At 50.8% G+C, this 22,538-nt stretch overlaps 1 protein-coding gene across 1 annotated transcript in view; it reads left to right on the top strand.

Annotated features, from left to right (window-relative positions):
* Nucleotides 1-22,538, top strand: part of LOC146785097 (growth arrest-specific protein 6-like) — a 115,384-nt gene that overhangs the window by 21,215 nt on the left and 71,631 nt on the right. The window contains exon 2 of the mRNA XM_085633652.1: nucleotides 18,532-18,638. Within this exon, the coding sequence (XP_085489778.1) occupies nucleotides 18,532-18,638 (107 nt within the window). The remainder of the gene's footprint in view (nucleotides 1-18,531; nucleotides 18,639-22,538) is intronic.

Below are 22,538 nucleotides of genomic sequence, written 5' to 3'. Positions count from 1 at the left end.
CGTTCTGGCGCAGAAGGTTTCACAGAAGAAATTGATGTCTGCACGCTGGAGGGGTCTTATATGGCTCCACTGACGTCATGACCGGAGTCTACGTCATCGCGGAGCAGTACAAAGCCGTCTTCTGGCGGGCAGAGGTACTGCTGAAAAATGTCTGGATCCAGACTGATGCCTGGGGAGAATTCAATTCAAAAGGTAATGAATCTGCAGCTAGCCTGTGTCTCTACCAGATATTACGTTACCGAAGGTAAGTAACTTTTACTTCAGTGTCGGAGCTGGAGGCCAAAGCCCTCATAGAGAGGTTGTTTCTAAATCCAATAGTAATTCCCAGTAGCTGTAAAAATATTACTGTGAGACATTACTACAGTGAAAGATGGGCTATAACGTGACCTCTAGAACTGAACACATCGCATGCTGAACCATCTTGCTCTCCCCATGCCACCCTTCCTGCATCTTCCAAGCGCCCCCCCCCAGCCAGCATCTTACAGTACCGTGCTTGAGTCATCTCTGGCACTTGCGTTTGTGATGGTCCTATGCCTTTTGTCAGTTGTACCCCCAGATCTGTGCCATTGTACCACTTTCCTCCACTCAGGCGACTCCCTTTGACTCTCCTGGGACCCTGTCCAGTTATGTCTTATTTTCGTCCTCTGCTGTTCAGTGCCCACCTGTCTGCAGCCGTCTATCTCTCTTCTCCCTAATTCCTTCCTGCCTGGGGTCCTCCTGTTCCATTTGTGTATCTTTGGCCCTACGTCCTCATTAACCCCTGTACCAGCCTGCCTGCCTGTGTAATTCCTATCTATTATTTCGCCCATGCCTCCGCTGTCCTCTTGTGCCTTGCTTGAACCTTCCTTTCCTCGCACTTCACTTTGTCCCTCTGTGGTAGCCTAACCATGACCCACCTCTTCCAATGCCCACCCTGTTTCCTTGTCATGCCCATTTGTGACTCAAGGCATTTCACCCATGCCTCCTTGCCCCTGCTCCCTGTTCCACTTTGCCTGAGCATCATGTTCCCCCCTGCCCTCCAGCCCTCCTTCTGCCTACCTTCCCCCTCTCCCTCCTGTGGAAACAGTCTGATTAGAGAGTCGCTGGTTATCATTGAGAGTGTGGGGGGGGAGGGCTAAGCATCTTCCGCAAACTGAACATAATGAGAATGTGAAATGGGCATTTTTGAACCGTTTAGGAGAGTCTGGGGGGTGGAGGCATTGGGGATGCTCTTTCCTATGAACATTTAAAAAAAAAAAATAAGGATCAAATGTGCATTTTACAACTCAATTTTCACTTACATTGGGGTCAAATGCAGAGTTTTTGAAGGAATGGTAATGATTCTGATGGATACATGTGCCTGTATATTCTTCTCCTGTTGAATGTACCCCATACGCAGCATTCCACAGAAACCTTTCTCCATAGCTCTCCCACGTCGATGAGGACTTCATAATGCCACGGCTCTGCATGTGACTCTGCTTGACGTCATCAGAGCCATAAGAAGACCTCATCGGTGTGCTGACGTCCGTTCCCTTTTTTCTGCCCTACATTTTCTAAGAGAATTCTTTTATTCTATTGTTGCAACTTTGTTGCTATTGAAAATATCTCCACCAAAGAAGTCGGGCTTTAAACAATGTAGGGAATACGGTGGTCAATCAATCAATCAGGGGATTTGTAAAGCGCGCTACATACCCGTGAGGGTCTCAAGGCGCTAAGGGGGGAACGCCGCTACTGCTCGAAGAGCCAGGTCTTGAGGCGTTTTCTGAAGGCGAGTAGGTCTTCAGTCTGACGTAGGTGGGTAGGTAGGGTGTTCCAGGTCTTGGCAGCGAGGTAGGAGAAGGATCTGCCGCCGGAGGTGGTTCGTTGGATGCGGGGGATGGTGGCGAGTGCGAGGCTGGCAGAGCGGAGCTGGCGGGTGGGGGTGTGGAAGCTGAGTCTGTTGTTCAGGTAGGCTAGTCCGGCGTTGTGGAGTGCTTTGTGTGCGTGGGTGAGGAGTTTGAAGGTGATCCTCTTTTCGACGGGGAGCCAGTGTAGGTCTCGCAGGTGGGGGGTGATGTGGAAGTGGCAGGGTACGTTGACGATCAGTCGGGTGGAGGCATTTTGGATGCGCTGGAGTCGTCGTAGGTGTTTGGCTGGGATTCCGGCGTAGAGTGCGTTGCCATAGTCTAATCTGCTGCTGACGAGGGCTTGTGTTACCGTTCTTCTTGTTTCGGCTGGGATCCATTTGTAGATTCTGCGAAGTGTGCGGAGGGTGTTGTAGCAGGAGGAGGAGATGGCGTTTACCTGTTTGGACATGGAGAGGGTGGAGTCGAGGATGAATCCTAGGTTGCGTACGTGGTCGGTCGGTGTCGGTGCTGGTGCTGTCCCCAGAGTGGTCGGCCACCAGGAGGCATCCCAGGCTGAGGGGCTGGGTCCGAGGATGAGGACCTCCGTCTTGTCCGAGTTCAGTTTCAGACGGCTGCTCCTCATCCAGTCGGCGATGGCCTTCATTCCGTCGTGGATGTTGGATTTGGCGGTGCGTGGGTCCTTGGTGAGGGAGAGGATGAGTTGAGTGTCGTTGGCGTAGGAGATGAGGTTATGGTGGCGGGCCACTTGTGCGAGGGGGGCCATGTAGATGTTGAATAGCGTCAGGCTGAGGGAGGAGCCCTGGGGGACGCCGCAGATGATGTTGTTGACCTCCGATCGGTACGGTGGGAGGCGGATGCTCTGGGATCTCCCGGAGAGGAAGGATGTGGTCCAGGGCCTTCTCTTGGATACCGGCTTCATGGAGGCGAGTCTTTAGTGTGCGGTGGCAGACCGTGTCGAAGGCGGCCGATAGGTCCAGGAGGATGAGGGCTGATGTTTCGCCGTTGTCTAATTGGCGCCTGATGTCGTCTGTGGCGGCGATGAGGGCTGTCTCGGTGCTGTGGTTTCGTCTGAATCCGGATTGGGACGGGTCCAGGAGGTTGTTGTCTTCCAGGTTGCGGGTCAGTTGCATGTTGACGATTTTCTCGGGAACGGGAGCAGGGAGATGGGCCGGAAGTTCTGGAGGTCCTTGGGGTCCGCCTTGGGCTTCTTGAGGAGGGCGTTGATTTCGGCATGCTTCCAGCTGCCTGGAAAGGTCGCAGTTTCGAAGGAGATGTTGATGACCTTCCGTAGTTGGGGTGCGATGGCTGCGCCTGCCTTGTTGAATATGTGGTGTGGGCACGGGTCTGTCGGCGATCCTGAGTGGATGGAGTTCATGACCTTGCGCGTCTCGTCGTCGCAGACGTTGGACCAGGAGGTCAGGTGGTTGGCGCTGATGGTGTTCGCAGGAGGGGTGGGGTCTGGTGCGGTCGGGTCGGTCGTGGTGTCGAAGCTGTCGTGGATGTCGGCGATCTTGCGGTGGAAGAAGTTGGCGAGGGAGTCGCACAGTTTCTGTGAGGGAGGGATGTCGTTGGCGTTGGCGCTGGGGTTGGAGAGTTCTTTTACGATGCTGAAGAGTTCTTTGCTGTCGTGTGTGTTGTTGTCCAGGCGGTCTTTGAAGGAGGATCTCTTGGCTAATCTGATGAGGTGGTGGTGTCTGCGGGTGGCGTCCTTGTGGGCTGCGTGGTTTACCGGAGTGCGACGTGGAGCCATATCTTCTCCACTTTCCGGCATGTGCGCTTGGAGGCCAGGAGCTCGTCGGAGAACCAGGAGGCTCTCTTGCTGGTGTGGTTGTTGGAGGGTTTCTTCAGTGGGGCGAGGGTGTTGGCACAGTTGTCGATCCACTGTCTGAGGTTGCGGGCTGCGGCGTCTGGGTTGGTGGATTCGGTGGGTGGGTTCAGGGAGAGGGTGGTGGTCAGCTGGTCTTCGGTGATTTTGCTCCAGCAGCGGCGGGGTAGCTGTTGGGTGCGGTGGTGCGTGGTAGGTTTCCTGTAGGTGAAGTGAATGCAGCGGTGGTTTGTCCAGTGGGGTTCGGTGGAGTGGTTGAATGAGACGTGGGTACTTGTGGAGAAGACGGCGTCTAGCGTGTGGCCGGCGGCGTGGGTGGGTGCAGTGACGAGTTGTCTGAGGCCGAGGTTGGTGAGGTTGTCGATCAGTGTGGCGGAGTTGGCGTCGTTGTTGTTCTTGAGGTGGAAATTCAGATCCCCGAGGAGGATGTAGTCCGTGGAGGCGAGAGCGTGGGTGCTGGTGAGGTTGGCGATGGCGTCGCTGAATTGGGCCCGGGGTCCGGGGGGTCTGTAGACGAGCGTTCCGCTGAGGGTGGTGTTGGGGTCGGTGTGGATCTGGAAGTGCAGGTGTTCGGCAGTGAGGAGGGTGTCATCTGCGTGGGTGGTGACCTCGATGGTGGATCTGTGGACGATGGCTAGTCCTCCTCCGGTGCCTTTGGCGCGGTCCCTGCGGGTGATCTTGTAACCGTCTGGGATGGCGATGGCGATGTCTGGAGCCGAGGAGTCGTCCCACCACGTCTTGGTCAGGAAGGCTACGTCCGGGGTGGTGGTGTCGAGTAGGTCCCAGAGTTCGATGGCGTGTTTTCGAGCGGAGCGGGTGTTGAGGAGTATGCAGCGGAGGTGGTTGGGTCTGGTCCTTGAAGGTTTGGTGGTTCTGTTGTAGGTGGAGCTGCAGTTGCGGCAGGAGAAAGGTCCGTGGGTGTGTTTCGGGGCTGCCTGGATGCAGTGTTGGTCTCGGCCGGAGTTGAGAGCATGGAGGGAGTCGGCGTCGTAGCTGAGTCTAGGGCCGGCACGGTGGGGTGTGCGGGGTCCAGGGGTTCTGGCGCTGGGCGCGGTCCAGGCGCGGACGGGCGCAAACGGGCTTGCCTCTGGCGCGCCAGTGGCGCGCCCGCACAGGGGCCTGCATTAGGAAGGGTGGAGGGAGGGAGGAGCAGCTGGGAGGCGGGTGGCGAATGGGAGAGGATGGGGCAGGGCCGCAGGGAAGGCAGCGGCGGGAAAAAAGAGCGGGGGGCGGGCGGGGGGAGAAGGGCACTGAAAAAAACCAACAGCACCGAAACAACAGAGAGTGAGAGGAAAAACAGGCAGGCTAAAGGCAGAAAGGCTTATGAAAAATAAAACGAGCAGAGGCTAAAGGCAGAATACAATTAAGGGCAGCAGACAAGCAGGAGGAGGGAAATCGGGAGAGAGAAAGACGGACAGAGGAAGAGGTCAGACTTGATACTTACCGCCCACCACTGGCCCACCAGGGATGAGGCGCAGGCGGGAGCCTGCGGGTGGAGGAGGGCCTCGAACTTCCAGCAACAGCAGCAGCGGCGAGGGCAGCAGGCAGAGCACCAGCAGGGAATGCTGGCGCGGTGGGGGAGCGGACCTGGCCTGAGAACAGGTCAAGGTTCGCACCCTCGCCGTGCAGCGGCCTGCATTAAGAAGGGTGGAGGGAGGGAGGAGCAGCTGGGAGGCGGGTAGCGAATGGGAGAGGATGGGGGCGGGGCCGCAGGGAAGGCAGCGGCGGGAAAGGAGAGCGGGGGGTGGGCGGGGGGAGAAGGGCACTGAAAAAAAACAACAGCACCGAAACAACAGAGAGTGAGAGGAAAAACAGGCAGGCTAAAGGCAGAAAGGCTTATGAAAAATAAAACGAGCAGAGGCTAAAGGCAGAATACAATTAAGGGCAGCAGACAAGCAGGAGGAGGGAAATCGGGAGAGAGAAAGACGGACAGAGGAAGAGGTCAGACTTGATACTTACCGCTCACCACTGGGCCACCAGGGATGAGGTGCAGGCGGGAGCCTGCGGGTGGAGGAGGGCCTCGAACTTCCAGCAGCAGCGGCGAGGGCAGCAGGCAGAGCACCAGCAGGGAACGCTGGCGCGGTGGGGGAGCGGACCTGGCCTGAGAACAGGTCAAGGTTTCCATGACTGACCCCCATGAACACTGTCTATGGTATTTGCCATCCGACTTCGAAGCCTATTCATTGTGTCGCCAGATGAACCCGAAAGCCTTCAAAGAAAAGGAGACTAAGTTGTTCATGGCGAAAGCTAAGAAGCAGAAGAGTCATTGGAGATCTTGACCCTGTTCAGAGTCATTGTCACCCCACACTTCAAGGTCTTCTAAAAGGAAACATAAGAAGAAGTAGCACCATCGGTCTCAGCATTGTTTTTTGAAAGGTGGTTCACTGAGATCGACAACCCCGTACTCAGAACCTCGGGTGCATAGAGAAGATTTGTGGCTGAGTCCATCTCTGAGTACGTCTCTAGCTTCATCCCCGGCTCTGAGGCTTACGACTCCACTTCCGGCTCCAAGGCCAATGACTCCACCTCTGAGGACGAAGACTCTGACGGGGCAGCCAGTACCGCAGCCAGATTTGGTGGTCCCTCCTATGACACTGGTGCCCTCACACCTGGAACCGGTATATCCGAGATTCCCGACTCTGGGGACAGATCCTCCCAACTTTCTTAAGGCTATGTACAGCATTTTTGCAAGGGCTGCAACTCGATCTGGTGCGTCTGCGGGTTCCATGGGTCCGCTGTCATATTTGCTTGGAGGATTTTAGCCTCAATACCAGCAGGCACCATTTATGCTGTTCCTGCCCATGACTCTGGCGCTGAAACAGTCGATGCTGTTACCATATCAGGATGGGCATGATTCTTTGGTGTCACATAAGCCATCTCCTGCACTCTTCTGGATCCGAGCCCGCTCCGGTTATTTCGAGGTCAACTTCACCGACTCTGCCACCTTAGGTTCGACCTTCAGCACCAGTACCCAAAACATTGGTGCCATCAACGCCAAGGATCAGATCCCATAGGGAAGCTCAGAGATTGCTAGAGGACGAGCATGAAGGTGTGGAAGAAGGAGAGATTATAAAGTTGGATCCGGACTTTGAGGGATTAGATGAGGATAGTGGTCTGGATACCTCCTCTGAGTGGAAGTTACTATCACCGAAAGGTTTGGCGCCTCCAGAGGTAACGTCTCATCATGCAGTGATGAGAAGGGCTGCAGATATATTGGACTTGCCTCTCCCTTCGGCAGAACTGAAGTCCAACATTCTTACAGAGGTGCTTCATTCCACTGCCTCTTGTTCAGAGCCATTATTACCATTCAGTGAAGCTTTGATGGAGCCCATACTTGAGATCTGGCAAAAGCCAATGTCCTCTGCTGTGGCATCAAGATCAGTGGCCAGAAGCTATAAGCTAGCTCCAGGGAATCCTTCATTTCTATCGTCACACCCCACTCGTCAAAGCTTGGTGGCTCAGGCTTCTTCCTCCTCTGTCATCTGGATCATTCCCTACTACTCCTGCAGATAGGGAGTCTTAGAGGATGAAGCAGTCGGTGAAGAAAATCTTTTCTTCTGGGAATATGACCCTTAAGTCTACAGATGCTGCTTGCTTGTTTGGGGCATTATGTGCATGCCTTGATGGACTCGGCAAGGAAGGTCATCCCAAAGTTGCCGTTGGATCTCCAAGGTCATTTCTCCAAGCTGTTGACTGCCCATCAGCCTACCAGGTTATTCAATCAGGTTTGGACACTGCAGACTCCATGGCAAGAGCCATGGGTTCTTCAGTTGCAACAAGAAGACATGCCTGGTTGAAGGGTCCGGGTTTTTCGCCAGATGTTCAGGAAACTCTTTTGAATTTGCCCTTTGACAGGTCACATTTGTTTGGGGCCAAGACTGATTCTGCGCTGCAGAGATTTAAAGACAGCAAGGCCACTAAAAGATACTTAGGGCTTCAGTCCCAGCCTTAGGATTAAAGGCAATTTTGCAGGTTTTGGGGTTTTTCAAGGAACTTGTTCTGTCTTAGAAATAAATTGGCAGTACCAGCAGCAAGGCTCAAATCCCCTTTATAAAAGATGCATGGGAAGGGGCAGAGGTCATCAGTGTGGTTTTGACCATCAACCAGCCTCCTCTTCCCAGCCATTGTTGCAGAAAAGCAGCTCTGGCTTTACCATCTTAGAGCATGCTTGCCCAGTGGGAGGACGGGTGACCTATTTTCTGCCTCACTAGAGGTCTATCGCTACAGACCTTTGGGTCTTAGACATCATAGAATATGGGTATGCCCTACCCTTCCAGGAGTATCCCCCTTCTTTTCCCCCAGACAAGGGATTTGTTAGGAAGAGCATCTTCTGCCCCTTCCACAGGATGTGCAAACGCTGTTTCAGAATGGTGCAATACAATTGGTTCCAGAACAGGAACTGGATCAGGAATGCTAGTCCCAGTACTTCCTGATTCCCAAAATGGCAGTCGTTTGCGGCCGATCCTTGATCTCAGGATTTTGAACTTATTCCTCAAAATTTTGACCCTAGCACAGGTTCTTCTTGCGCTGGAGAAGGAAGACTGGATGGTTTGGATTGATTTACAGGATGCGTATTTGCACATCTCCATTCTGAAATCGCATTCAAAGGGTCTCTGTTTTACGGTGATGTCTCAGCATTATCAGTTTGCGGTCCTTCTATTTGGCCTTACTTCCACACCCCGGGTCTTCATAAAGGTGATGGCAGTGGTGGCAACACATCCCAGAATGTCAGGGAATTCAGTGTTCCTGTATCTAGATGATTGGCTGCTCAAAGCAAAGTCACCAGAGATTGTGTTGCGCCTTTTGCAGGCGACAATGCAACTGTTGTTCAGCTTGGGGTTTTCAATAAATGTACCCAAATCTCACCTGGAGCCCTCTCAGCGCAACCTGTTCATAGGGGCAGTATTGGACACTACAGTTATTTGTGCTTTCCCGTCTCCTCAGAGGATTCAGGACATTCAGGCTATGATTCCACTATTTCAGAATGGAGCTTTTGTTCCAATCCTGAAGATCTTGCCCCTGCTCGGTCTGTTAACTTCCTGCATTCTGTTGGTCAACCATGCTCTTCAGTGGTGCCTCCGCAGGCCGTGGTTTCAACACAATGGAGATCTCGAGGAGTTAGTCAAGATCTCCAGAGACACTGCAGCGTATCTGTAGTAGTTGGAGTTTTCGGCAACCTGTCTCAAGGGAAACTGTTTCACCCTCTTCCTCCGGTGGCCACAGTGATAACAGATGCCTCCACTCTAGGGTGGGGAGCTCATCTGGGAGATCTGGCAGTCAAAGGTCTTTGGTCTCCAGAGGAAAGATTGTTGCACATCAGTCTTCTGGAAAAAAAATTCTGTTATCCCCCCCCTCCCTCCGTGACCCTCGCCGCCTCTCCCGCCGTCTTTTCCCGCCGTTTTCCCCCCGCCGCTGAGACCCTGCGGCCCGCCCCTTAACTCCCATTGGCCGCCCCGCTCCCACCTCCCAGCTGCTCCTCCCTCCCTCTGCCCCTCATATGGAGGCCGCGAAGCGGCTGCGCAGCGGACGTGCGCAGCGGGTGCGCCGAAGGCGCGCCTAAGGCAAGCCCGTCTGCGCCTGTCCGCGCCTGGACCGCACCCAGCGTCAGAGCCCCTGGACCCCGCACCCCCCGCAATGCCAGACTTCACTACGACGCAAGCACCCTCCACGCACTCAACACCGAACGAGACCACCCCTGCTACTGGGCCACCCCGAGGCGCACCCAAGGGCACCTTCACCTGCCGGAACTGCAGATTCACCAGCATCCAACCCTCCACACCACCAGCCAGAGAACCTAACCACCTCCGCTGCATCCTCCTCAACACCCGCTCCGCTCGCAAGCACGCCATCGAACTCTGGGACCTCCTAGACTCTCCCGACGCCGCCTTCCTGACGGAGACCTGGCTGAACGCCACCTCAGCACCAGACATCGCCATAGCCATCCCACAGGGCTACAAGATCTCCCGCAGAGACTGCACTAACGGAGTGGGAGGAGGAATCGCCATCATCCACAAAGACTCCATCAAAATCTCAACGAACACCGACGACACCCTCACCACCGCTGAGCACAGGCACTTCTAGATCCACACCGACCCCAACAACACCCTCAGAGGAACACTCATCTACAGACCTCCCGGACCCTGCCCACAGTGCAGCGACACCATCGCCGACCTCATCGGCACCCTCCACGGACTACATCCTCCTCGGGAACCTGAACTTCCACCTCGAGAACAACAACGACGCCAACTCCACCGCCCTGATCGATAACCTCGCCAACCTCGGACTCAAACGGCTCGTAACAACACCTACTCACGCCGCGGGACACACGCTCGACCCCATCTTCTCCGCAAGCCCCCACGTCTCCTTCAACCACACCACCGAACCCCACTGGACCGACCACCGATGCGTCCACTTCACCTTCAGGAAACCCACCACACACCACTGCACCCAACAGCTACCGCGCCGCTGCTGGGGCAAGGTCACCGAGGACCAACTGACTACCGCCCTCGCCCTGAGACCACCCACCGACCCAGAAACCGCCGCGACCAACCTCACACAGTGGATCAACGACTGCGCCAACACCCTCGCCCCTCTCTAGACCTCCACAACCAACCACACCAACAAGAAAGCCGCCTGGTTCACCGAGGACCTCCGGATCTCCAAGCACACCTGTCGGAAGCTGGAGAGGAAATGGCTCCACGACCGAACACCAGACAACCACACAGCCCTCAAGAGCACCACCTGCAGACACCACCAACTCATCAGGACCGCCAAGAAGACCGCCTTCAAGGACCGCCTAGACAACAATGCACACAACACCAAAGAGCTCTTCAGCATCGTGAAAGAACTCTCCAACCCCAGCTCCAACACCAACGACATCCCGCCATCTCAAGACCTGTGCGACTCCCTGGCCACCTTCTTCCACCGCAAGATCACCGACATCCACGACAACTTCAACTCCGACCCCTCCGCACCCACCACCGAGTCCACCACCCCTGCGACTACCACCCGCACCAGTCGCCTGACCGTCTGGTCCAGCGTCAGCAACGAAGACACCATCAAAACCATGAACTCCATCCACTCCGGATCCCCATCGGACCCCTGCCCTCACCACGTCTTCAACAAAGCCAGCACAACCATCTCCGGAAAACAATCAACTGTTCCTTCGAGACAGCAACCTTTCCAGAAAGCTGGAAGCACGCCGAGATCAACGCCCTTCTGAAGAAGCCCAAGGCGGACCCCAAGGACCTCAAGAACTTCCGACCCATCTCCCTGCTCCCATTCCCGGCAAAAGTGACTAAGAATATTGTCAACAAACAGCTGACCCGCTACCTCGAAGACAACAACATCCTGGACCCTTCCCAATCCGGTTTTCGCAGCAACCACAGCACCAAGACCGCCCTCATCGCCGCCACTGACGACATCAGGACCCTGATGGACAAAGGAGAAACAGCCGCCCTCATCCTCCTGGACCTATCAGCAGCCTTTGACACGGTCTGCCACCGCACCCTATCCGCACGCCTCCATGACGCCGGTATCCAAGAGAAGGCCCTGGCCTGGACCACATCCTTCCTCTCCGGCAGAACCCAGAGCGTCCGCCTCCTACCCTTCCGCTCCAAAACCACCGAGATCATCTGCGGCATCCCACAGGGATCCTCCCTCAGCCCGACGCTGTTCAATATCTACATGGCACCTCTCGCCCACGTCGCACGACAACATAACCTCAACATCATCTCCTACGCCGACGACACCCAGCTGATCATATCCCTCACCGAAGACCCCCACACCGCCAAAGCCAACCTCCACTGAGGAATGAAGGCCGTAGCCGACTGGATGAAGGACAGCAGACTGAAGCTGAACTCAGACATGACGGAGGTCTTCATTCTCGGACCCACCCCATCGGCCTAGGATGACTCTTGGTGGCCCACATCGCTAGGCACAGCCCCGGAACCCACGGAACACGCACGCACGCAACCTGGGGGTCATTCTCGACTCCACTCTCTCCATGACCAGGCAAGTCAACGCCGTCTCCGCGTCCTGCTTCAACACCCTCCGTATGCTCCACAGGACCTTCAAATGGATTCCCCTCGACACGAGAAAAACCGTCACTCAGGCCCTCATCACCAACAGACGCGACTACGGGAACGCCCTCTACTCAGGAACAACAAACAAGCACCTGAGACGACTCCAACGTATCCAGAACGCCTCGGCCCGACTCATCCTCGACGTCCCCCGCCGCAGCCACATCACACCCCACCTGAGAGGCCTGCACTGGCTCCCCGTCAACAAAAGTATCACCTTCAAACTCCTCATCCACGCACACAAAGCACTATACAACACGGGATCCACTTACCTCAACGACCGACTCAGCTTCCACACCCCCACCCAAAGCCTCCGCTCAGCCAACCTCGCCCTCGCCACAGTCCCCCGCATCCGGAAAACCACCGCCAGCGCCAGATCCTTCTCCTACCTCGCCGCCAAGACCTGGAACACTCTCCCCACCATCCTACGACAGACCCAGGACCTGCTGGCCTTCAGAAAACTCCTCAAGACCTGGCTCTTCGATCAGTAGCGGCCCCCCTCCCCAGCACCTTGAGACCCTCTCGGGTATGTAGCGCGCTTTACAAATGCAGTGATTGATTGATTGATTGATAAGTGTGGCTCTCAAGGCCTTCCTCCCTTCCCTTCGTGGTCAGTCAGTTCAGGACTTAACAGACAATACTACAGCGATGTGGTATATCAACAAACAGGGAGGAGTAGTACTAAACTCACGACCAATAGATTTGGGCCCTTGCAAATCACTTGGCCGGAATTCTGTATGTACGTGTAGACCGTATCAGTCAGCAGTATTCAGACGATCATGAGTGGCGTCTCCATCCAGAAGTGGTACATCACATTTTCAGGAAGTGGGGCTTTCCTCAATTAGACCCGTTTTCCACTCACGGGAACGTGCAATGCCCGTCGTTCTGCAGCTTCCTGTATCCAATGCAGGGAGTATTGTGGGACGCATTTCAGTTAGATTGGGGCTTCCAGCTGCTTTATGCGTTCCCCCCCATGCTCTTGATTCCTTAAGTTCTGAGAAGCATTCGACAAGACTGGGACCAGGTCATATTAAAAGCCCCAGATTGGCTGCAAAGGGTGTGGTAAAAGGACCTTCTTTACCCCTCATTGTCATGCGCGCTCCGTCTCCATCTCAGGGCAGACCTCCTCTCGCAATCACAGGGGCAAGTTCTACACCCCCACCTCCAGAGCCTGCACCTTCATGCCTGGTGATTGAACGGGGCAACCTGAGTTCTTTCTCTCTCCACCTGATATGGTGGATGTTATTTTATCGGTCATAAGACACTCCCCCCAAGACGTCTATGCTGGTATGTGGGCGAAATTCTGCAACCAAATGACAGTTAGGAAATAAATGCAAAAAATCTGCAAAGTATTCAGCTTTTATAGGCTCAAAAGACTGGCCGAAAAGTAAAATTGTGCGCTAATGTTTTACCTCGTGTGGGTATTAGCCTCATATTTAGCGCATGCCACTATATAGGCAGAATAGAATTAATTCCACAAAAATCCATATGCCTTAATTGTCTATTTGACCCATTTGTAACTGGTGAAATGGAATTTCCGCCAGAAATTCTTAAAGCAGTCTATGACTTGTTAAAGGCAATAGACAGCACCCGGGGAACGAGCATGGCTTTGTAGTAGATTTTGGTGTGTATGTCACTCCATAGGGCCACCTGCAAGGAATCGGTACCACTTTTGTGACAAAGTTGGATTGAGTATGTTGTGTGTTTTAAGGAAGTGTTAAGGTTGTGTGGCAAAAGCTTGTTTATAGGATTTTTGAGCTTCCTGGTAGGCCAGCAACGATGCACGAGTTCTTACGTGCTCCGGATTCCAGAGAGGTTTTTTCGGGTGTATGTTATATTAATTAAATTTAATAGAGCGCACGACTCACCCAAGGGCATCTCGGCACTGCCTTCAGATACAAGCAAGCGCAAGCAGGAGAAAATTAAATTAAAATAAAGACGTTTTCTGCAATTCCCTGAATTTATAGTAATTAGTACGGAGACGAACATGAAGAGGTAAGTTGTTCCAATAGAGCGGAGCCAGGCAAGAAAAGCTTCTGCCTCCGCATCTAGTCAGATGGATACGGGATACACTCAACAAGGCTTTATCCAAAGACTTTAGGCTTCTGGTAGGTAAATGGCGTTTACGTTTCTGCTGCAGATATCTAGGGCCTCTACCCCTTAAAGCATTGTAAGTAATGCAGCAGATTTTAAAAATACTTCTCTGCCTTACCGGTAGCCAATGTAAGGCTTTCAACGATGGGGCCGAAGGAGCCCCTGGCGGAAGGTTAAGAACAAGCCGAGTTGGGCTGAGAATTGATTGTTTGAATGAAGTGTGTAAAATATTGGAGTTAAAGACACGCAAATGAGGCATTGGTGGCTAACAGGGATGTGTGGTTGCTTGCTGAGCTCTGGAAGATCCACTACAAGTTAAATGACTCACTTTCTAGCATTTTGTTGTCGGGTTAACTTGTCAATTACCTGCAGGAAGGGTGCAGGAGACCATATTTATGGATGATCTGAAGGAGTCCGAGAACAGCTTTTGGTCTGAACTGAATCGAGTGGGTCCGAATCAAGAACAACTGGCAGTGGTTGGAGTGAAGGCATTATAGAAATGTGGAAGCAGTTTGGTGTTGGATCGGCCTACTGCCCGAAGTCACCTCGCATTTGTGTTTGGGTCACTCTGGAAGCCCTAGAGCTCAGGAGACCTAAGACAGCGGAGAGAAAGTCTTAGGCTGCACTGTTTGGTGGGATCAATGTGTGTGAGGGATGTGAGAGGGGAGGCATCCGGGCTGCTATGTTTGGAGTTTTGCAGATGTTGGAGGGGGTGAGTTTAAACCGAGTGTGGGAGTGCTGATTCTAGTAGCTTTGCAAGGTTGCCATGGGCTTAAATGCAAGCAAGGACAACTGGCCTCTAGCCTTTGGTTTGGTATTGAAAGCAGCTATAATAGAGGAAATTGATTGATATCCTAAGCAGGTGTGCAGGCAATACTGTAGAGTGGGGTGGAGGACCCAGCAGAAGTGAGGGGTCTTGTGTTAATGTTATATACCTATCAAGAGCAATTTTTTTTTGTTATTATGCATATAAGCAAAATACAAATGTTTCTATTAAAAAAACAGCTGTAATAGAGGTGCGTGCGGCAGTCCCCTCACTTCCCAAACCCCACCGCCACTGCACCTGCTGTATTTCTCAGGGTTACGTGCCTAACTGATCCTCTCTGTAGTTGATTTGGAGGTGCTGTGCTTTGGTGTACAACCATCTGGGTTAGTGTATGAGGGTTTGTTGAAAGATTTAGACATGGAGCGGAAGATGGGTAGTAATCGTGTGACTTCTTGCTGGGTTGCTGGCTGGAATTGGCTGTGAAAGTTCTTGAGAAGAGGAGGAGGTTGAGGAGTATAAATAGATCACGGTCTTTGTCAAAATGGCGACGCCTTTTGCAGACTGAAACGACTCATGGGTTTGTTGCTCCGCCCGCTTTAGAAACCCTTGTGATAAGTTCAGGAAAAGGCGGAGAGACACTTGGAGAACTGTTTTACTTTCCTCAAGGTCAAGGCTGGCAGGCAAAGGCGAGTCTGACAGCAGCACGAGCGGGGCGTCGTGTCTCAGGCCTCGAGATAGGGAGGGGATGTAGAACGCTCTGACCTGCCCAGTTTCACTGTGAACACATTCCTCTATTTCCTCTCTGCATCTTCCCATATTACGGTCTCCTACAACCCTTTCCCACACTCTCTTAACTCATTTAATCAGCTTATTTTTTATTTTGTACCCTCATGCACCATATGTCCTCTCCCTGTTTAGTTTTACTCGAACTTTTGCCTCAATCTCATTTGCACCCTTCTTACACACTCACTGCTGCCCTTCCCTTACCAAAACACACCCAAACTGTGGGGCATATTTATGGGGATTTGGCGCAGGGCAGCGCAGCAATTCACCTTGCTGCGCTGCCCTGCTTCAAAGTGAAAGGGCTGGAATGCGCTGTATTTATGGCATACAGCGCATTGCTGTCCTTTCCCCCTGCACTAGCGCCATTTCGGCAACCTAATGCCAATGCAGGCACCCTTGTACCATGGTGCAAGGATGCCTGCGTTGCAAACATTGCGCCTCCCCTGGGAGGCATGAGGTTTTGGTGCATTCCCAGGTTTACATGGTCTTGTAATCTGGGGCTGCAACAAATTCCGTGGGTGTTGCATGGGAACACCTGTCGCAAAGCCCATGGAATGTCTCCTTAACGCAGAGTAAGGCAGCACAGCGATATGCGCTGCCTTCCCCTACTTCATATCTATAAGGCCATTCAAAGCCACGCCAGGTGGCGTTGTGTGGCCTCATAAATATGATTTGGTGGTTTGCACTACCATTGCGCCACTAAAAGTGATGCAATGGTGGCACAAGGGTCACGTAAATATGCCCCTCTGTGTTTTTAAACTCATTTTACAGTGTCCCTTTCCTTCCCTATGTAACTGTCTGCCTGATCTACTCACCGCTACCGTTATCCTCAGTTACTTCTCCCCACAACCATTCCTCATCTCCTCAATCCAGCCCCTTCAGATCCCCTGCAGCTTTTCATATCCCTGCTTCTTTCTATTTCTCTCTCAAGCTCTCTCACACATTCACTATTTCTTCCTCCTCTCCTTACCTTTTCCATTTCTATGGCTACCTTTAGCCCCATAGTTCTCTCCCTCCAGCCACACAAACATTTTTAACAGACGTACTATGCACGTAGTTGACTCTATGTATAAAATGTAATAAATGTCATACTTCAGACAAATTTTTACTATCAAATATGGGAAACAGCATTAACCACGCAGACTGAACCACACATGCCATAACAGCGCAAGCATTACCACACTTGCCTTTACCACGCATATTCCTTTACAACACATATTCCTTTACAACACATGCCTTTACAATGATTTTCGTGGTAAAGGCAGTCAGCGCTCTAGACTCTGAAAAATGGGCGGGAGGTGTTGGAGACGGGTGAGCTTGGGAGGAACGAGAAGGAATGATCCCGATTCGGCTTGGAGAGTAGTTTTAGGGCTCAGGGCGGGGGTCGTGTAGTTTTTATGGCTGGGGGGCGGTTTTATGATTCCAGGCGAGGGGGTTGGGTTGATTTTGGGACTAGGGTCGGGGTAGTGTTTAGGGCTGGGTGTTGGGTTTTAGGGCTCGGGCTGGGGTGTAACCTTTACCACGCATATGCCTATACTAATCATGCCTTTACAACAAAATTTGTTGTAAAGGCATGCGTGGTAAAAGCATGTGTGGTAAAGGCGTGGTTGTGGTAAAGATCGCGTTGTTAAGACATGGTAAGTAATCGCATGAGTGGTTCCATCATACAACAATCAAATATTGCCTAGATTCCGAATTGTTTAATCTTCTAAAGGTTCATTTCCCTTTATAGGCCTCCTATGTTGGACAAGTAGTTAGAACGTATTGGAAACTTATTTTATCTTACAAAGTTACTTCAATTAGTCTCTGTAAATCTATTCGAATGTATTAGTGATACCTTTCATAACATATAACTTGTAAATATATAGAAAAGAGGACCTTATGACTTGCAAAACGGACAGCATATTTAAAATAGTCAACTACTTAAACTCTAACCTCCGACCCGGACATGGATGCCAGGCAGCGCATAAACATAACACAGGGACCAGCCCAACACTCCTGCAGTCATTTTGATTTCACGTGTTCATCCGTGTGCGACATCTTTGTGTGCCCACTTCCAGTGCCCTAATTTGTTAGCGATAACCAGTTATAATTGTGTTCGGTTAAATTAGCAACTAAATCATATATTGAGTAATTAATATAAATAAACCACGTTTTACCCTTGTCACTCACTCTGCTTTAATGCATCACCCTAGCACCTTTATAGATTCGTTTCGGCACACTGTTAAATTGAGGCTGCCCAATGGAGGTCTATGAGCGTCAGCTCTTTAGAATAACTACTAACTATATACATGTGATACATTTAGATTCACAATATGTACATTTATTTTATGGAAGAGGCATGAAAATCTTGCATGGATCAGACACTACGGGGCTTATTACACCGCCTCGGACTCGGGACCGACTGTCCCCCGGTTGGCGGTTCTGACCACCTGATTACGATGTGACCGAACACTGTTAGGTCGGCTACTGCCGTAAACCTGTCGTAATACAGGCTCCCATGAAGAAATGGGGGAGTCTGTAAAACCGTGCACACTGTGGCATGCACCCCATTGTGCGTGCCACACAGTGCATGGATTTACAAGGGGGGGACCCTAGGTACCCCCTCGGCCCCCAAGCAAGGCCATGGAGGCAAGGGTGTCCGGCTAGGGGCCCCCAGAGGTGGTTTCAGACTGCCTTTTTGTGTTCGACAGGCCGACACGGAAAGGCTGAGGGAAACCGACATCGTATTCCTGGCGGCAGAAATAACGTCCATAGGGGATTACGATGCGGTTCTGACCAGCAGAAAGACTCCAAGAGTCGGTCAGAACCGAGTCGGAATGACCGACCGGTTTACAATTCTGACCGCCGACATTGTAATCGGCGGTCGGACCGTAAACTGACCGTTTCGGTTGGAAAGCCTCAGACCGCGGTTGGAAAGCTTCCGACTAGCGGTTAGAGGCTTTCCGGCCGACATTGGAATCGGCCCCTGAATATTTGATTTTTGTAGTTGAACACTCATATTTAAAATAGCTATGTTTTCAGGTTTCCTGTCAGTGAGATCCATGCATGACATAATTTTGTGGCTTCTATTTTCAGACCATTTTCTCAATCCTGATAGGGAAATGGTTTGCATTTGCACATATGAATTAACCCTTCCTTACTCTTTACATGCAGGAAACTTGTATTCTTCTGGATGCAGCCCGGTCAGTGAACGAGTTATACCTGGGTAATGAAGACAAGAATATTCTTCTCATGGAGTTTCCACTTTCTAAATTAACAAGGTATGGCACGTAGTGAATAATACATGTCCAACAGGATGATGGGAAATGTATCATTGTGATAATTCCATTTAAACATGTTCTGAAGGTAAAAGGGTATGTAGCCCTGTACCAAATGTTATTTTCATGTATTCCATATGATGTTTCATTGTCCCTGTGCCAATCACCTGACCATTTACTCCTACAGGTGAGTGGCTTCATTTCTCTGTGTAAGTTTACTAGGTCACGCTGTCTCAGAGGTGACTGACTGGATGTATTTTGGCGATCTCAACAAATGAAGTCCATTGGATAGAAGGCTCTAGGATTGATACATGGTTTTAGTGTATCAGGGCCTGGATCTCCATATGTGTATGATGGTGAGTCGTGCTTTGATGCCTAGTTTCTGTTCATTGTGGGCATCGTGGCCATATTGGCCTGTGTGGCCTACAGATGCTCTCCGTACATTACAGGTGCACTGACAGTTTGTGCAGGGCCATCACATGCTACTTTCATTCTAGTACAATGTGGCTAAAGCCACTGTGAACGCATTATGTGGTACATGGGTTAGACCATGTTATTAGTGCCTTGGTCTCTACCCCTCCTGCGACCCTCCACCTCCACTCAGGCTCTCCCAAAGATCCAAGTCGAGTCAAAACTTATGCTTAGGAGCTCATGAGCTTCTGTTTCCATATTGGTGTCCCGCTGGCCTACTGCAATTAGCTAGAAAGCGACCTTTGTGAGCTTTCAACGGATCCTCTGTCTGTCCATCATTTACAGAGACGAGTGAATGAAAGTGCATGTGGGCATGGGAGTACCCGAGGCAAAAGGCCACGGCTTCTGTGTGCGGGAGGGGCTCCCCGCCGGCTGGCCTGTACCGTACCACACCACAAGACCTGGCAATGTTTGATTGTTGGGTTGGGTGACACATGCCAGCCTTCCTCCCTCTTTGTCTCACCCCTGGTAAGAGCAGCCATGCTAAATAGAGTGATGCAGGGGGAAGGAAAAGATGCAGGGGTGACTGAAAGTTGGGTATAAAGATGTGAAACTTTGAACGGGTCACACAGTTGCTGGTCATGTGGTAACAATCCCTATTAGTAGTGGACATGTGATGACATGCTGTATCTACTGATAGCAATGTGCAGGTTGACTTTAACTAATGTTGAAGATATGGAGGTGTACTTGATGTCTTGCGGGTTATGTGGTAACTGCCAGATTCTTGTTGTGGTGCATGAGGGATCTAACCACATCTGCTTCTGGACATGTAGAGGCTTGCCATACCCGTTGCTGGGCTTGTGAAAATTAGCCTAATCCGTTTCTCAGGAAAGCAAAAAAAGTGATTGGTGGATTGCTTGAACTAATTCCAGTGACCGATAATTGCTCTAGGCTGCAATCCAGTCTATTATATTTTTGCTCAACGTGCCACAACAGACAAGAACTAGCTATATGCAAATCATTCTTGGTTCTTCTCCAATAGGAACAGTACAACCCGAACTTCCAGGCCAGGTCCCATGTGAATGGGAAAACAAGCCTCTCAGGCCAGTTTTAGCCGATGTGGGCCTCATCAGGAGGCTGCAGCTTAAGTACTCTGGCACAATGAACAAGGGACCCATGTATAGGCATTTCCATCACAGGGTGTGACACTGAGAAAAACACAATAGCGATGGGTAGATTGCTTGAATTATTCTCAGCCACTGGTAATTACTCTGGACTGCAATCCTGCTATCGCTTTTTTGCCTAGAATGCTACCTCAGACAGGAACCAAACAGGCAAATCAGCCGCTCTGGGGTTGCTTGTGTTCACATTCAGAGAAGGCCTTGTCTGGTAATTCATGTTGGACCATTTATATTGGGGCAGAACCAAGTCTGATTTGCATATGAAGGGTCAGTCTCTAGAATGGCATAGTGGATGAAAAATGATGGACGGGAATGCGATCTGCCTGTGTCTGAGATTAATTCAATCATTTCTTCCATCACTTTGTTGTTTGTTGCAGTAGTTAACCTATTCTGGGCATCTGGAGACAGACTAAAGCTGTTGCCGAGTATGTGGAAAATTGCCATGACTGTCTGGGCTTGTAGAGTCTGTAATTATGTTATCTGTTACTCCGGCACTATCTGCTTATAAAGGAAATCTGGTAAATACCAACTTAGCTTTGTAAAGTGTTATGAATAAATGTACTCACCTTCTGTATCTCTGTGCTTGCTCTTATTATTGGTATACTGCCATATAAGATGAATAGGATAGCGTAGAACTTAGAGAGCACAATGGGTGTTGTGTAACTTAACTCTAGGAATCTGAAAATCACTAAATAGACTAGGAAAGTAGTGGGGTAACATTCAAATAAATGACGTACTCCTATATTATCATAAATTAAACATTGTGTTCAGTCCTTGGCATTATTTGGTCAATTGACATCAGGACATCAACATATATTGTATGTTACGAACAACGCTTTCTGAATGCTCTAAACACAATATAATATATACTTACTGGGTATACAATAGGCCTGCTGCCTGTGCCCCCAATACCTGTTTGGCACAACCTGTGGCCATTGCCAGCAGGCATTGAGTAAGGCATCTTAATATACAGAACTGAAAACAAGAATATAACCAGATTCGTATCAGGGGTGCGAGAAGGCACATTGGTTGCCACCAAACTCGATATATTTAGGTGGTACCATAAGGAAGCTGGCAACCCAGCTTGCCCGGGTGCATGTCCCATGGTATCCTATGGGCCGCCTATCACTTATAGTGTACTTTAATGGTAAAGACACCATAGAGACATATAAGCTTGCACCTACATGTCTACATTCTTAATATACTGCACCCTGCCTCCTGGGCACAGGAGGCCTTCTCTATGGGTGACTGACATATACCAAAAGCAGTGCATTTGACTGTGCAATGCATGGTGAGGGCACAATCTAGTTCGAGCATTTTGCACTGCTTTCTCAGTCTGCAATGGCAGGTCTGCTCTCAGTAGTTTGCTTGGGTCACCCTGGGTGCCACTAAACTGTGCTGCAGGCCTGGGAACCCTTTTACCACCTATGCCCTGGGTTGGCCTGGTACCATATACTAGGGACTTATAAGGGGCAAAGTCTCTGTCAATTGGGATTGCCAATTCACATATTACAGTTTTAGGGAAAGAGCACTGGCACTTGAGACTAGTTAGCAGGTTTCACTGTCAGTCAAAAACCAGCATCTAGTAGTCCAAATGGGGCAAACAGTGGGGGGACATCTGCAAAAAGCCCTTCTTCCTTTACACACAATTGCTAATCTTCATATTCCTGTCTATTCTCCCTTTCTTGTGGTTCATTTTCCTTCACTTGGTGCACTCTGCACTCTTTTTTTGTTTGACATTATCATTTTTTTTTAAATACTATCTTTGAACAAGTAATTTAACTGTTCGGAATAAGAGAATACACTGTGATGATCATATGACATTAGTAAACATGTGTTGGTCATATGACACTAGTAAGCATTTATTGCACATAGTGGCTCCACAACCTACAGGCTAACATTGAATTTCCCCTGCATTAGCAAAATTATATGAGTCATTTGCCAACTTTAAGAATTATATTGAATCCAACCATTTGCCACACCACAGCCAGTCAGGGTACTGGGGAAAAGACCAAAGACAGTAACTGCAGACTTAAGAGAACATCTGCTAACTACCCTCATTGGGTGTCGCTCAGAATCCTTTATTGTTCATGAACTGTCTGTTGTATATGGCCAAGTGGACCACAAAGGTGTTTTAGAATGGCAGAAGAAATAGTCCATGATCACAGAAACCCTTATGCTTATGTACACGGATCTGCAAAAGAATCAATTGATGGACGGAATGCTGGACAATGCAAACATTCACCCCCAGTCACAAGGATATGGGTTTAATCCATCATTCTTTTGCTCACCTCCCCAGTTTGGACCCAAC

The sequence above is a fragment of the Triturus cristatus genome, chromosome 11 (genome assembly GCF_964204655.1).
Source record: "Triturus cristatus chromosome 11, aTriCri1.1, whole genome shotgun sequence".
Lineage (NCBI taxonomy): Eukaryota > Metazoa > Chordata > Amphibia > Caudata > Salamandridae > Triturus > Triturus cristatus.
Note: the sequence above shows the minus strand (reverse complement) of the source record. Positions and strands in the feature narration are given on the sequence as shown.